Here is a 15282-nt window from a genome sequence, read left to right on the forward strand (position 1 = left end):
TTGGGCAGACCAGAAGGAGGGCATCAGATCCCATTACAGATGGTTGTGAGCCACCATGTGGTTGCTGGGAATTGAACTCAGGACCTCTGGAAGAGCAGTTAGGGCTCCTAATTGCTGAGCCATCTCTCCAGCCCAGGAGTTAAGTTTTATATATTAAGTCTGGCTACATCATCTCTCTTGTAGTGTTTTCCATACTATAAGTTTTAAAAACATGCCTTTTAAAAGCCAGGCTTGGTGGTACATGCCTGCACTGGGAGGCAGAAGCAGGTGGATGGATCTCTTGCGTTTGATACCAGCATGGTCTGCAAGACCAGGACAGTCAGGGTTACACTGAGAAACCCATCTCGAAAAGCTTGTACGTGTGTGTTATGTATGTACCTTTTAAGCTGGGCATGTGTCTCATGCCTTTGATCCCAGCAGTTAGAAGGCAGAGGCAAATGGGTTTCTGAGTCTGAGGCCATGCTGGTCTACAGAATAAGATCTAGGACATCCAAAGCTATACAGGGAAACCCTGTTTGGGGGAATTTTTTTTTAATCTTATATATATTTACATAAATATATAATACATGTGCACATATACAAAAAGATAAACATTCTTTTTACTCTTTGTCTAATAAGAAAAACTAACATGGCTGGGCCTTATGGACATACCTTTAATCCCAACACTTAGGGTTTGTGGCAGGGGACGTCTCTGAATCTTAAGGAGTCTGAATCACCAGGGGCTGACACTCTATCAAACAAACTAAACATTTAATACAAGGGCCTTTATATAAAGTTTCTTGTTTAATTCTCACAAGCTGTAGAAGTGCATAATAAAATTTTTTCTAATAAATTTTTTTCTAAGTACTTTGTCCAAGGTTAATGAAGCCAGTGTAGAGCTAAGATTTGAACATGGAGTCTGTTGTTTTGCTCATCGACTGTACAGCACAAGCAAGTGTGTAGGAATGAAATGAGTGGGATGGATGGTTGTGAGGAGAAGATGCACTTAATTTGTAAAGTTGGATGTGGTATTTTCTCAGAGTAATAGAATGGATAAGTTTCTTTGTATATTCAATAACAAAACAAAACCAAACAAAAGAAATTAAGTGTGACCCATCTTTGAGGGTATACTGTTCCCAGTTGATTGATATGAGACTGCCTAAAACTGGAGGAGAAAGGAGGAATGCGGGTCAAATGGAATTGGTTCCTTCCAGGATTTCTGAAGTGAGCTATTGCATGTTCTCTTTGCTCTGTGGCTTAAGCTTTGAAAGTAATCCATCCTAAAACAAGAATTTAGTTTTATTGTTTCACTCAGGATTATTAATCTCTTGATACTTACTTTTGTCTCCAAGTTCTGAAGAAGGCTTTCCTGTAATGGGGACATCCTGGATGACTGCAGTCTTTTCATGTGTGCTTAGCAGATTAGAGCCTACTACTTATTTTACACTCGATCTTAGCCAAAAAGCTGAGAAGTGGTGTGTGCGTGTGTGCGTGTGTGTGTGTGTGTGTGTGTGTGCCGCGCTGCGCATGCTCATGCATAAGCAGGCCTCTCTTTAAACCATGTGGGTTCCAGGGATTGAACTCAGCTCATTAGGTTTACCTGGCAAACATCTTTCTTTATCTGCTGAGTATCTTGCCAGCCCTTATTGTAATTTTAGAAAGAAGCTGGGATATTCTATATGAGATATAAATTAGTACAGACAACTTTCCCTGAGTTAGGCCTTGTGGCACATGTCTGTTAACGGCATATTTTCTTTCCTTGCTGAGTTGAGGCTATTCTAGGTTGCCTGAAACACACTCAAGAAACAAGCAAACAGCCGGGTGTGGTGGCGCACGCCTTTAATCCCAGCACTCAGAAGGCAGAGGCAGGCGGATTTCTGAGTTCAAGGCCAGCCTGGTCTACAAAGTGAGTTCCAGGACAGCCAGGACTATACAGAGAAACCCTGTCTCGAAAAANAAACAAACAAAAAAACAAAAAAGAAACAAGCAAACACACCCATTCTCTCCACCTTGCTGCTCTCTTAAATAGAATACAAGTTGCTTTTATTTCTTTTAGTTAGAATTAAGGTACTCGTTGTAATGGAATTGATTAAGTTACTGGTATTTAAACTATAAAAATCTCAGAATGACTATGCAGTAATGCTACAGAAGGTTTACATTTTAGACTCAATTGCATTCTGAAGGCTGATTTGAGATGTTTTAGTAAAGTCTTCTGCTGTCAGGCCTGAGGACTGAGTTCAATCCCTTGAACATGGTAGAAGGAGAGACCTGATTTTCCCAAATTATCCTGACTTCTGCACATATACCATGATATGTATGCCAACACACATATAAAGCAATTTGTGTGTATGATGTAAGTATATTTATGTGTGCATGCATTGTATGTATTTATGTAGTGTGTACAGACTGTTCATGTGTATACCTAATGTTTAATTTTCAATATATAGCATATTCATAAACTGATTTCTTGCTTCGAAACAAGATCTTACTAGTACTCCAGTCTGTCCTTGAGCTTTGATCCTCTCGCCTTGGCCTCTTGAGGGCATGTGCCAGTAGGTCTGACTGATATACACACACGTCTACATTTTGGAGATGTAGGCCAGTGGTCATATATTTTCATAACCTTTTAAACAGATAATTAAAATATTACTTAGGTCTGCTTTATTGCTTCAACTTTGGGAACTTGATAAAGGAAGCTTTCTAATTGCCCAGCATGGGTGCACGCCTTCCATCCCAGCACTCAGGAGGCAAAGGCAGGCAGATCTCTGGAGTTCAAGGCCAGCCTGGTCTACAGAGTGAGTTCCAGAACAGAGAAACCCTGTCTCGGGGAAAAGAAAAAAAAGAAAGTTTTCTATGTAAGTGCTTATGCCCTCTAAAAGTTGTTAACGTAACCCAAAGCCTTGCTTGCTTGTTTGTTTTGGGTATAAAAACAATCTCTCACATGCTAGGTTAATATGCATTAGTACAGGTCAGACTTTCCCAATAGTTCTTTGTTCTATTTTTATCCTCTTGGACAGATCTTTCAGAGTTAAGTTCATTTTCACCAAGGGCTTCATTTCCTACCATTCCTAGTGTTGGGCTTATAGTTGTGATACCATGTTTGACTTAAAGTTGGGTCTCTGCCCAGGTTAAGGGCATATTTTCTTCTCTTTTCCACTTGCATCTTCTCACAGTACCTACAGTGAAGGGTATGTAAGGGAGGGAGGCACACAGTCTCTAGATGATCATAGAACCTTGTTTAACCACAGATTATTTTCCCCTTTTCTTTGTCCTACAGAAATGGAGGCAAACGACCATTTTAACTTTACTGGCCTTCCTCCTGCACCAGCTGCCTCAGGACTGAAACCCTCTCCTTCCTCGGGGGAGGGCCTCTACACTAACGGGTCTCCCATGAACTTCCCCCAGCAAGGGAAAAGTAAGTATGGGGGCCACAGATCTGGGGAGAGGATGGGCACCATCAGATCAGGCTGGCAAGGGGAGACTGAGGTCTCTTGGGCTGACCACCACACAACTCTTTGGCAGGTAGTGACCAGCAGCAATCCAGAGACTACTACAGCTAGAGAGAACGCAAGCTGCTGAGAAAGGGGCTTAAGGAAGCTTTTTTTTTTTTTTCCTTTTTCTGTCTTGGAGATAGATTAGAAAAGATTAGAAAAGACATACAAGCTTTTCCATCTTAGCTTGTTCTTTTGTTGGTCCTTTTCCTGGCTACTGGCAGAAAAGAAGGAAGCTACTACTGCTAAAGATGAGGGAGGTGGGTCTATGACAAGGTAACGCCCTCTGGAAAGGTTTTTTTTGTTTTGTTTTGATTTTTGATTTTTTGAGACAGGGTTTCTCTGTATAGCCTTGGTTGTCCTGGAACTAATTCACGTTGTAGACCAGGCTGGCCTCGAACTCAGAAATCTACTTGCCTCTGCCTCCCGAGTGCTGGGATTAAAGGTGTGTGCTACCACGCCCAGCTTGGAAAGTTGTTTTTAGGAATGAAAAAACTTTGGACTAGGGGTGAAGAGGGTGGGTGAAGGTCATGGTAACCATGTTTTTAGCTTGTGCAGGAGGAGTGCTGGGGCTGCCTCGTGTCCTTGTTCCCAAGGGTAGGATGGAAGGGCCTCCCCTAGAAATTTATCATTCTACATGAAAGTGCTGCTGTTGAGGTTATTTTCTTTTTCTTTTTTGTTTTCTTTAGGGGTAATTGCTTTTTCTGACCCAGGATGGCTTTGAACTGGTGACAGTCTTCCTGCCTCAGTTCTATCAATTAACATTCTAAATTTGCCTGGATTTCAAATCATTTTGCTTAGAAGTCCAATTTCAAATACTTTCTCCTTCCTTGCAGTAGAACAGTTCTGACTTGTACTTGCTTTCCTCCTGACAGTTCTAGGACACTTGGAGATAAACATAAACCCCTCTATTTCATTGGGATTTCCACACATACATACCCACCTCCCTGCTGTAGGATTTCCTCCAAACTTACACCTGCTTGCAGCTTCTTAGTATCTTAGTCCCTTTTATTTATTGTTGTTTTCTGCAAACTCAAAGATAACTGTTTTTAGAGCTAGATTCTTTCTGCAGCACTGGTCATGCAAAGATTTTTACCTACTGCATATTACACTCCTGGGCCTGTGGGGAGGGGCTAACCCCAGCCTTCTGAGCTGGAATCTTGTCACTGTGGTGACTGCAAATTCTATTCTTAGCTCAGCGCAAAGTGCTGGATCTGCATGTGGCAGTGAGGTGGAGGCTGTCCCTTCTGGTGCCACTGTAGAGCCAAGTAGGCACTAAGCAAAGAGGTGGGTGGGGACTGGAGAATTCAGTCAGACCCTGCAAGGAAAGAATTCCCATAAGGAATGAGAGTGGGGAAGAATGCAAGTCATTGTAGGAAACCTATGTGCAGCTTCATGTAGTGAAAGCTTGCAGGAGCAATAACAGCTGCTGCCACCAGCTCCTGTGCCACACCTAGACCGCAGCCTCAGCAACAGCTGCTAAGCGTACACAAGAGCATCCAAGTTTAGTGTCCCCTTGAGAGGTAGAAGATAAAGGGAGCAGAGGAGTCCCCCTTGCTTGTACCTTCAACATTGTCAATTTGAAGTTTATTTGGTAGCGTTATATGTATATTCATAGCCAAACCTTTTCTGTTTTTTTCTGCCAGGTTTGAATGGGGATGTGAATGTTAATGGCTTATCTACTGTATCTCACACTACTACTTCAGGGATTTTGAACTCTGCTCCCCACTCCTCTAGCACCTCACACCTCCATCACCCTAACGTGGCCTACGACTGTCTTTGGAACTACTCACAGTACCCATCTGCCAATCCTGGCAACAACCTCAAGGACCCACCTCTCCTTTCTCAGTTCCCTGGGGGACAATACCCGCTCAATGGTATCCTTGGGGGCAACCGACAACCTTCATCCCCAAGTCACAACACTAACCTTCGAGCTGGGAGCCAAGAGTTCTGGGCCAATGGTACCCAGAGTCCCATGGGGCTTAACTTCGATTCACAGGAACTGTATGATTCTTTTCCTGATCAGAATTTTGAGGTGATGCCCAATGGACCACCAAGTTTTTTCACCTCCCCTCAGACTTCTCCAATGTTGGGGTCTAGTATCCAGACCTTTGCACCTTCCCAGGATGTAAGCAGTGACATCCATCCTGATGAGGCAGCAGAAAAGGAGCTGACTTCAGTTGTGGCAGAAAATGGCACTGGTTTGGTAGGCAGCCTGGAGCTGGAGGAAGAGCAACCAGGTATAACTGGGTCTGTGAGCTGGGAGTGGAGAGGGGACATGGGGTTGGGGGCGGGGGCACAGTGGCTTTTTGAAGTGAGGAAAACTTGTCTTTCCAGCTCTCTGCAGTGGAGGCTAATTTGCATGTTGATGTAAGCAGAGCCAAATGGCTAGGGTTTTAGTGCAGCAGCACCAGTTCAAGAGTGGGAGGCAAATTATCCCAAGCTCATGCAGAGCTGTTGGCCTGGGGAGGGCAGGTGGGCGATGGGCAAGCCCGAAGTAGCCAGGCAGACTCCATCAGAAATGGCTTCTTGGGTTAGGGGTGTATCTTAGTGGGTAGTATGCTTGTGTAGCATGCATAAATGGGGCCTTGGGGTCCACCATAATGGCAAATCCTGTAATCTCAGCCCTTGGGAGGTAGATGGAGTAGTTCAAGGTCAAGCCCAGACACATAAGACCCAGTCTCAAGAAAGGGTGGGACAGGGTTGCCCTTTAAATAGATGAAATGGCTACAATGTAAACAGAGCAGTGAAGCCATGAAGCTATCTTAGTTGAGGCAAGAATAGGTGCTGCTTGAAAGAGTTGCCTGAACACCTGACATGACACCTGATCCAGCTACATTGGAGGCATCATCAGCTTCCTCCATAGTGGTGACTGGCTTATGAACTCGAGAAGAAAATAATCAGAGTGGACCATTGCTTGTCTGTTAAGCTACCTCCCTCCCTCCCCCATCCCCTCCCCCCTCTCTTTTTTTATTTATATTAATATATGACAATCTTTTATTTCCCTAAAGTAAATAAAATCTTAGTCTGTAGTTCATATTCAATGTGAGGGTGGCTACCCTATTTTAAAAAAAAAGAAACATTTTCTCTGTTCCACTTGTTGGGAAAACTGACTAGATATATGGTAGACTTCTTGTCTCAAGCCTTACTCTTCCTCTTTGCACGATGCATAATTGGTTTTAGGAATATGTCTGGATACAATCTGTTCCTTGCATAGAGCTAGAAATAAAGGTTGGTTGAATTGAATGAACATCTTATTTTTAAAGCACAGTTAGAGTTTATTAAGAGAATGTTTAACAGATTTGAGCACCAGTGTGGCTGGAGGAGGGCCATTTAGGACAGAGCAGTCCATACCATGTACATATGTGAGCTTCATTAAAGAGTTGCCTGGACACCTACTGTAACACCTAATATAGCTAAATTGAAGGTTTCAGCTTTGACTTTCCGTCTCTCCTGGGATTGATGCCTAGAACTAAAGATGTGTGGCTACAATGGTTCTGTCTCCTCTGTGGAGTCTTTACACCAAGAAGTCTCCGTCCTGGTCCCTGATCCCACAGTGAGCTGTCTAGATGATCCTTCACATCTTCCTGATCAACTGGAAGACACTCCAATCCTCAGTGAAGACTCCCTGGAGCCCTTTGACTCCCTGGCAGCAGGTGGGTTCTGCAGGGGGTTCCCTTTTGTGCTGGCCTGGGCCAACCTGTTACTTGGAAAAGTTAGAAAACCAGGGAATGTTTTAAGGAATCTGGGGTATTGGGCTTGTTGGTGAACCTTTAGTAAGCCATAGTCCATGTATACTGCTACCTGGGCCAACTTTACTCACTTTGGTCCACTTCCCAGGCTCTTTCTGTCTTCTAGTTGGCCAAGAGCCCTTGGCTGCAATAATTCACTGAATAGGTTGTAACTACCACACAGTTGGATTATTTGAGTTTTAGCTAAATAGAAAAACTTGCCAATTAAATATAAAAGCAAGGTGTATTTTATGATAAATGTTAGGTTTCTACAAGGATCTATGGGGTAGATACACAGTCAGTATCTTTGCCTTCTTTCCACAGTCTCCTGACTTTGCTTTAAGAGGGCTGTCTGTTTCCCCTAATTTATATTAATTAATGTATTGCATGGTAGGGTAGCTGACATAGCAGAGTTGTGACTTTGACATGATCCTGAACTACATAGTGAGTTTCGAGTTAGTCTGAACTAGAGACCCTTTCTTTTTTTTTTTCCTCCAATTCCCCAATTCATACACTGGAAAGTAGAATATTTAGGGGGCCTTAGGAAAATCTGACTTTCTAACTTAATTCTTAATATTCTGCTTTTTGAATTTTCTTTCACCCCCCAAAAACAGAGCCAGTGAGTGGCAGTCTTTATGGTATAGATGATGCAGAGTTGATGGGTACAGAAGACAAGCTGCCTCTGGAGGGCAACCCTGTGATCTCTGCCCTCGATTGCCCTGCTCTCAGTAATGCTAATGCCTTCAGTCTCCTGGCAGAGGACAGCCAGACATCAGCCTCCATCTTTGTCAGCCCTACCTCCCCACCTGTCTTAGGGGAGTCTGTCTTGCAAGGTAAGTGAAGAGAGGGGTAGGACATACACATAGAGTTGCAAAAACAGTGAGAGAATGTGTTCTATAATTAAGCCCTTAAACTGGGAAGTATGAAGCTGTACCTTGCTGACAGACTATGAGATGGTGTCTAGTGGGAATAAAAAGGCATTGACCATGGTACTTTGCCCTATATAGAACTTGAGAGACTTGGGAGTTGTCAAGGAAAAAGGCCTTTCTAGCTTCAGGAGAAGGAAAGGGCCAGCGCTGCTTTGTTAAAACTTAATTTTGTTTGTATGAGTGTTCCTATGTCTATATATCTACGTATCACGTATGCATTGATGCCCTTGGAGACCATAAGACGGAGGGAGGGTGTCTCCAGCCAGACCCATTGGGACTGGAGTTCCAGAAGGTTGTGAGTCACCCACTTGTGGGTGCTGACTTTTCTCACTAAAAGATCCTAAAAAAACCATGTTTACCATAGTGCAAGTTTGAGTGTTTAAATTCAATTTTATTTATACTGTTGTTTGCTTGTAGATAACAGCTTTGGACTGAACAGTAGCAGTGACTCTGAACAGGAAGAAATAGAGACCCAGTCTTCAAACTTCCAACGTCCCCTGACTGAGCCAGCCCCTGACCAGCCACCTAGTATTCAATTACATCCAGCAGTTTCACCAACAGCCTCCCCAGCAGCCTCCTTGACAGCATCTGCAGAAATCTCTCCAGCTGTCTCTCCAGTAGCATCCTCGCCTGTCCCTCCTGAAGTCTTTGTAGCAGTCTCTCCAGCTTCCTCACCTGCTCTGCCAGCCATCTCTTTGGAAGCCTCTATGACAACTCCAGTAACTTCTCCTCAAGGTTCCCCTGAACCTTCTCCAGCAGCTGCCTTCCAGACTGTCTCCCCAGCAAGTAAAAATGTCAGCAGTGCTCCTAAAGCGCGTGCTGATCGAGAAGAGATGACTGGAGGAGCAGTTGCAGTCTCTGGTAGTGGTGAGTGTCCACACTCTGCTCCCACCTGCCTGTTCTCTACAGACGCACATGTCACATGGTGCCCATCCTTCTGTTTTTTGATACAGTGTCTCAGTATGTAGCCTTGACTGGCCTGGGACTTGCTATGTAAACCAAGGTGGCTTCCAATTCAAAGAGATGTGTCTGCCTCTGCCTCCAAGTGCTTTATCCTGTAACTTTGTTTGACTTCTTATCTTGATGTCTCTGGTCTTGTCCTCTAGGTGATGTACTGAAGAGACGTATTGCTACCCCAGAAGAAGTTCGTCTTCCCCTCCAGCATGGGTAAATGCTCTAGATGGCTACACACATTGACCTCAAGAAGCTCACGAATGATAGGAAGAGAGGAGCTCCTCTCTTCATCTTGGTGGGAGAGGACTGGGCCAGACAGGAGTGGACTACAGGACAGTACGGAGGATGCAGAACTCCTGGGAGAGCAGCAAATGCAGGGTTATCACTCCAGACCAGTTCTCTCTTCTTAGGGTCTGTCTCTCTCACATTCTTTGTTCATCCTTGGTCTTGATCCTTTTTTGGACTAAGGCCCAAGTATCCAAAGGAGCTACATAGAACTGTTTCCATAGAGTGGGTCAGCAGTTAAGGGAGAGAGGCTCCCTACCAGTGAACTGGGTGGTTCTGTGGCAGTGATTTCTGTTGGAATGCTCTCTGGGGAGTTAAGGTCTAAAACAGTCATTTTGGTGACCAACCCAGCTGTTGTCAGAGGCCTACATTTTTTTTGTTTTTGGTTTTTTTTTTTTTAAAGATTTATTTATTTATTATATGTAAGTACACTGTAGCTGTCTTCAGACACTCCAGAAGAGGGAGCCAGATCTTGTTACAGATGGTTGTGAGCCACCATGTGGTTGCTGGGATTTGAACTCTGGACCTTTGGAAGAGCAATCGGGTGCTCTTACCCACTGAGCCATCTTTCCAGCCCGAGGCCTACATTTTTTAGGCTACTTGATGCTACCAAGTCTTCGTGCAACTGCAATAGTTAAGACAGACGTAAGGCTGAGTTTTATACTACACTGCTCAGAACATAGTCATACGACCTCGCCTGCTTAGTTATTCCATGATGTCGGCCTCCACGCCTACTCTTACACGTTGTTCTGAGCCAGGGCAGTTAGTTTCCAGCTGCTCCTTTCAGTAGCTTTATAAAAAGGAGGGTGGGGAATCTTTGTACATGTTTGCCATGTAGTGCAGTGTTTCCTCTGAAGTACTTGCTTCAGCTCAAGCACTGTGAGCCTGTTTATCAAGCTTGTGTGCTGTGTTGTTTCTGTATGCAGGACTGTGTAGGACTGTCTGCATGCAGGGCTAGTGAGACAGCTGGAGGGGAAATCTGCTCAGTGGGCTTGGCTCCTGGGTGGCATGGGAGTGGGTAGGGGTGTGACCTGGTGGCAGGGCCCATGTGCTTCTCTGGCAGGTGGCGAAGAGAAGTGCGCATCAAGAAGGGCAGCCATCGGTGGCAGGGGGAGACTTGGTATTATGGACCCTGTGGGAAGAGAATGAAGCAATTTCCAGAAGTTATCAAGGTAATAGCAAGCCTTTTTCTTGGGTCCCAGGAGAACAGGGTAGCATTGTCTCCTCTGGGGCCTGTTCTGCCTGTGCTGTTACTGCCAAAGCCTTGGAATGGCTATGACTTACTAATGCCATTTACTTTTCCTCTCAGTACCTGAGCCGAAATGTGGTGCACAGTGTCCGCCGTGAGCACTTCAGCTTCAGTCCCCGTATGCCTGTTGGAGATTTCTTTGAAGAAAGAGATACACCAGAGGTGCTGGCCTGAGGATTAAATAGTTGGGAAAAAAATTATAGCTTCCTTTCATGGAGTTAGGTGGCTCAAGGGGTCTGGGATACTCCAGAGGGCTTTGCAGGCCACTGTCTTCTCATAACTCAGTGTCGCTGTTCCTTTAGGGCTTGCAGTGGGTCCAGTTATCAGCAGAGGAGATTCCTTCTAGAATTCAAGCAATCACTGGCAAACGAGGCCGACCTCGAAATAATGAGAAGGCTAAGAACAAGGAAGTTCCCAAAGTGAAGCGAGGCCGAGGTCGGCCTCCTAAGATCAAAATGCCTGAGCTGTTGAATAAAACAGATAACCGACTTCCAAAGAAACTGGAAACCCAAGGTACAGTGTTACTTGTAGCTCAGATATTGTGCTCCCTTCAGGAGGTGTTGCTGAATTGCTGATAACTGGTCTTCCCAGGAAGGACTGACAAACCTATATCAATTCTTGCCCCTTGGAAGGCATGAGTAGAACCCCATCTCTTTGCGGTTTTTATTTTTTGTTCCCTCCCCCCCCACCCCCCCAGGCATTTTCTTCCTTTAGAGTTGTGTTTACTAGAAAACTAAGCTGTGGGTTATTCCCATATACAGTAATAGCCAAACGAGAAGGCTGCCATGGTTTATCTTGTCTTTCAGCTCTTTGCATAGACTGAATTTATTCATATAATTCCTGTGATTTTTATTGTAGAGACTTCAAATCACACCTGAATCCTAAAGGTTGTTGGGACACTATTTTAGTGGGATAGATAAATGGGAAAATGTCTAATTTTTTTTTTTTTTTGGTTTTTCGAGACAGGGTTTCTCTGTGTAGCCCTGGCTGGCTGTCCTGGCACTCACTTTGTAGACCAGGCTGTCCTGGAACTCAGAAATCCGCCTGCCTCTGCCTCCCGAGTGCTGGGATTAAAGGCGTGAGCCACCACGCCCGGCCTAATTTTTAAAATAACCCTTTTTTAAAAATGCCTGCACTATGCAGTGTGCAGAATATGAAATGATCTTTTTAATTTCATTCACACAGTTTTAGCTCTTTTATCTGGTTGCATCTTTTTTCTCCCCCATGTTGGGGACCAACCCTAGGACTTTGAACATTCTTCTAGCAAGTCCTCTACAAATGCTAAAACCTCAACCTCAGAATATCTCATTTTTTTCTTTTCTTTTTTTTTTTTTTTTTGTTGTCATTTTTTCAAAAGGTTTACTTTATGTATATAAATATTTTGCACATAGGCACCACCGGGTACCTGTGAAGGCCATAAGAGGGTGTCAGATCCCCTAGAACTAGAGTTAAAGTTGGTTGTGAGCTGCGAGCTGAATCCAGGTTCTTTGCAAGAACAGTAAGAGTTCTTCACAACTGAGCATCTCTAGCCACAGGGTTTCTCTATGTAGCCCTGGCTGTCTCACTCTGTAGGCAGGGGTAATCTTGAACTCAGGTATCTGCCTGCCCCTCCCTCCCAAGCATTGGGATTAAAGGTGTGTGCCACCACAAAATCTTTTAAGTGATTTATTTGCCCATAGTATTTTAGAAAGTCTAAAAATGTATGGTGAGGCTGGCGTGGTGGCGCACGCCTTTAATCCCAGCACTCTGGAGACAGAGGCAGGCGGATTTCTGAGTTCCAGGACAGCCAGGGCTACACAGAGAAACCCTGTCTCGAAAAACCAAAAAAAAAAAAAAAAAGTTTGGTGATGTTTATGTATCAATAATGAAGGAATAGGTACCGTCAGGTCAAAATGTCAGAGAGCTATCTGCGGATTTACACTTTGATTCAGATCTCCCATAGACTGATCTGTGGAAGCTGAGCATGAGCACGGCTCTGGCAGTGGTGAGCCGATTGTTTGGAAGAGTCCATTATCTTCTTAGTGCACACTAGGATGTCGGTATTATAAGACAGCAGTACCCTCTTTCCCTGACAGTGTAGATTCCGGGTTCTTTTCTCAGCTCTCTTTGCACTAAAGTCAAAGTCTCTTTGCATCAGTCCGTGCATTGCTACCCTTGTTGCAGAGCCAGGGAAAGCGACAGATTATAAAGGTATTCTGCAGTTGTAGCTTCCTTTCCATCAGCTGGACCACTTCCAAAGCCATTGAGTTGGCGTCAGTCTGTGGCTCCTGGGCTGGCGGTGCTGTTTGAGCACTGTATACAACTGCCTCAGCAGATGCCTCTCACCCATCTCTCTCTTAATGTTTTTTATGTCCACTAAAAAAACAACCATTCAAGGAGTGGCGTGAGAAGCCAGCTTTGTCCTAGACATGTGCTGCCACGGGTGCCCAGCATGGTTTCTACCTAATTTCTTTCAATTTCCTTCCTGCCTTCACAGAAATACTGAGTGAGGACGATAAAGCAAAGATGACTAAAAACAAAAAGAAGATGAGGCAGAAGGTCCAACGGGGAGAGAGTCAGACTCCTGTCCAAGGGCAGGTAAGGGACATCAGTGGGCTAACTTTCTTACAACCTGCTTCATGGTCCATCTCCCACATTTCCACTCTCAGTATAGCAGTACACATTCACTAGGTGGAATTCCTTAGGCTAGATTTAGAATGGTCTTGGTCAAGAGCAATATGGGCCCCGCTAGAGTGAGAGAATGGAGCCATTGCCAGGTCCTCATCGTCCCGTCTCACCTCTCCTCCCCAGCACCCTTTTCTGTTTTTGAATCCCAGCCCAAGCAGAGGTGCTTTCAGAGTCATTTGAGGAGAAATGACTTCCCTTATGGTTTACAGGCCAGAAACAAGAGAAAGCAAGACACCAAGGGCTTAAAGCAGAAGGACACTAAGAGGAAACTGAAGGTATGTGCACGAATACCTGTCCCAAGTGTAATTTATTTTTCCAGGGTACATTATGCATGCTAGACACACACTCCACCACAGAGATAAGTTCTCCTCTCTCAAGTCTATTTGTAAATCACCACAGAGGTTCTCCAAATGCCCTGTGTCAGTGCTACAGTTAGATCTTGGACTCTGGGGGCTGGTGAGATTGCTCAGCGGTTAAGAGCGCCGATGGCTCTTCCAAAGATCCTGAGTTCAAATCCCAGCAACCACATGGTGGCTCACAATCATCCATAACGAAATCTGATACCCTCTTCTGGAGTGTCTGAAGACAGCTACAGTGTACTTACATATAATAAAATAAATAAATAAATATTAAAAAAAAAAAGATCTTGGACTCTGGAGTGTGAGGTCCTAGGATCAGGCGTGGCTGGACAGGTCCTCATGCGCTAACGTCTATCTTCCTCTCTGGGTGGGCAGGCTGAGAAAGAGAAGATGAAGACAAAGCAGGAAAAGCTGAAGGAAAAGGTAAAGCGAGAAAAGAAAGAAAAGGTAAAAGCGAAGGGGAAGGAAGGGCCCAGAGCCAGGCCATCCTGTAGAGCAGACAAGACCCTTGCCACACAGAAGCGGCTAGAGGAGCAGCAGAGGCAGCAGGCTATCCTGGAGGAGATGAAGAAGCCCACAGAGGATATGTGTCTGTCTGACCACCAGGTATTAAGGGTCATGGAAGGGCCAGTTCTGAGGACATTTCTATTACCAGAAGGACCTCTGAATGTCTAGACAGTGCCTCTTGTAAGTCTAACAGGATACCCATGCGCTTTTCTCTCTCCAGCCCCTGCCTGACTTCACACGCATCCCTGGTTTGACACTGTCCAGTAGGGCTTTCTCAGATTGTTTGACCATCGTGGAGTTCCTTCACAGTTTTGGCAAAGTGCTAGGCTTTGACCTTACCAAAGATGTTCCTAGTCTAGGAGTCCTGCAGGAGGGACTCTTATGTCAAGGTGACAGCTTGGACAAAGTGCAGGACCTGCTGGTGCGGCTGCTGAAGGCTGCACTCCATGATCCTGGTCTGCCCCCTTACTGTCAGGTGAGTGTTCCTGGGCCTGGGTTACAGTTTTGCTCTCTCCCTGAGAACACTTAAAAGCTTCCCCTAAAGCAGCCACAGAAGTAAGGGAAACATAGTTGCTTCCTGTTTCTAGCCTTTATATGCCCTTTTTCTTTGCAAAGCTTCATTTGTTCATTTTCTCTTTTCTTACTTTGCAGTTTCTCTTTGTAGTCTTTCACCTTTTTCTAGTAACTTTTTCCCTTAATTTTTAAATTCTATTTATGTGTAGACATGTTTTGCCTGTCTGTTTGTGTACCACACGTATGCCTGGTACTAAACTGACCAAAAAATGGTGTTGGATCACCTGAAATCAAGAGTCACAGACAGTTTTGAACTGTCTTATGGATGTTGGCAACTCAACCCAGGTCCTCTGGAAAAGCAATCACTGCTCCTAACTGCTGACCATGTCCCTGCAACTTTCATTCTTTTTCTCCTTTTTCCACAAAAATTTCTTAGAGCTGGTTTTGGTGGTGCACACCTTTGGTTTCTGGGAGGCAAAGGCAGGTGGGCCTTTTTTTTTTTTTTTTTTAGGTTTATTTATTATTATTTTTTTTTAAAGATTTATTTATTTATTATATGTAAGTACACTGTAGCTGTCTTCAGACACTCCAGAAGAGGGCGCCAGATCTCGTTACGGA

General features: G+C 44.5%; 1 protein-coding gene across 9 annotated transcripts in view; it reads left to right on the forward strand.

The window, feature by feature from the left end:
• The window catches only part of Baz2a (bromodomain adjacent to zinc finger domain 2A), a 35706-nt gene that overhangs the window by 11502 nt on the left and 8922 nt on the right, over positions 1-15282 (forward strand). For 8 of the 9 annotated variants that reach the window (XM_021173612.2, XM_021173610.2, XM_029482200.1 and 5 more), the window contains 13 exons: positions 3257-3394; positions 5117-5710; positions 6941-7126; positions 7816-8034; positions 8548-8997; positions 9237-9297; positions 10433-10541; positions 10679-10780; positions 10921-11131; positions 13095-13195; positions 13495-13560; positions 14020-14250; positions 14372-14626. In XM_021173612.2, the coding sequence (XP_021029271.1) occupies positions 3259-3394; positions 5117-5710; positions 6941-7126; positions 7816-8034; positions 8548-8997; positions 9237-9297; positions 10433-10541; positions 10679-10780; positions 10921-11131; positions 13095-13195; positions 13495-13560; positions 14020-14250; positions 14372-14626 (2721 nt within the window). In that variant the 5' untranslated portion in view covers positions 3257-3258. The remainder of the gene's footprint in view (positions 1-3256; positions 3395-5116; positions 5711-6940; positions 7127-7815; positions 8035-8547; positions 8998-9236; positions 9298-10432; positions 10542-10678; positions 10781-10920; positions 11132-13094; positions 13196-13494; positions 13561-14019; positions 14251-14371; positions 14627-15282) is intronic. The other variant, XM_029482201.1, reaches the window with a different exon arrangement.

This window comes from Mus caroli, chromosome 10 (genome assembly GCF_900094665.2).
Source record: "Mus caroli chromosome 10, CAROLI_EIJ_v1.1, whole genome shotgun sequence".
In the NCBI taxonomy this organism is placed as follows: Eukaryota; Metazoa; Chordata; class Mammalia; order Rodentia; family Muridae; genus Mus; species Mus caroli.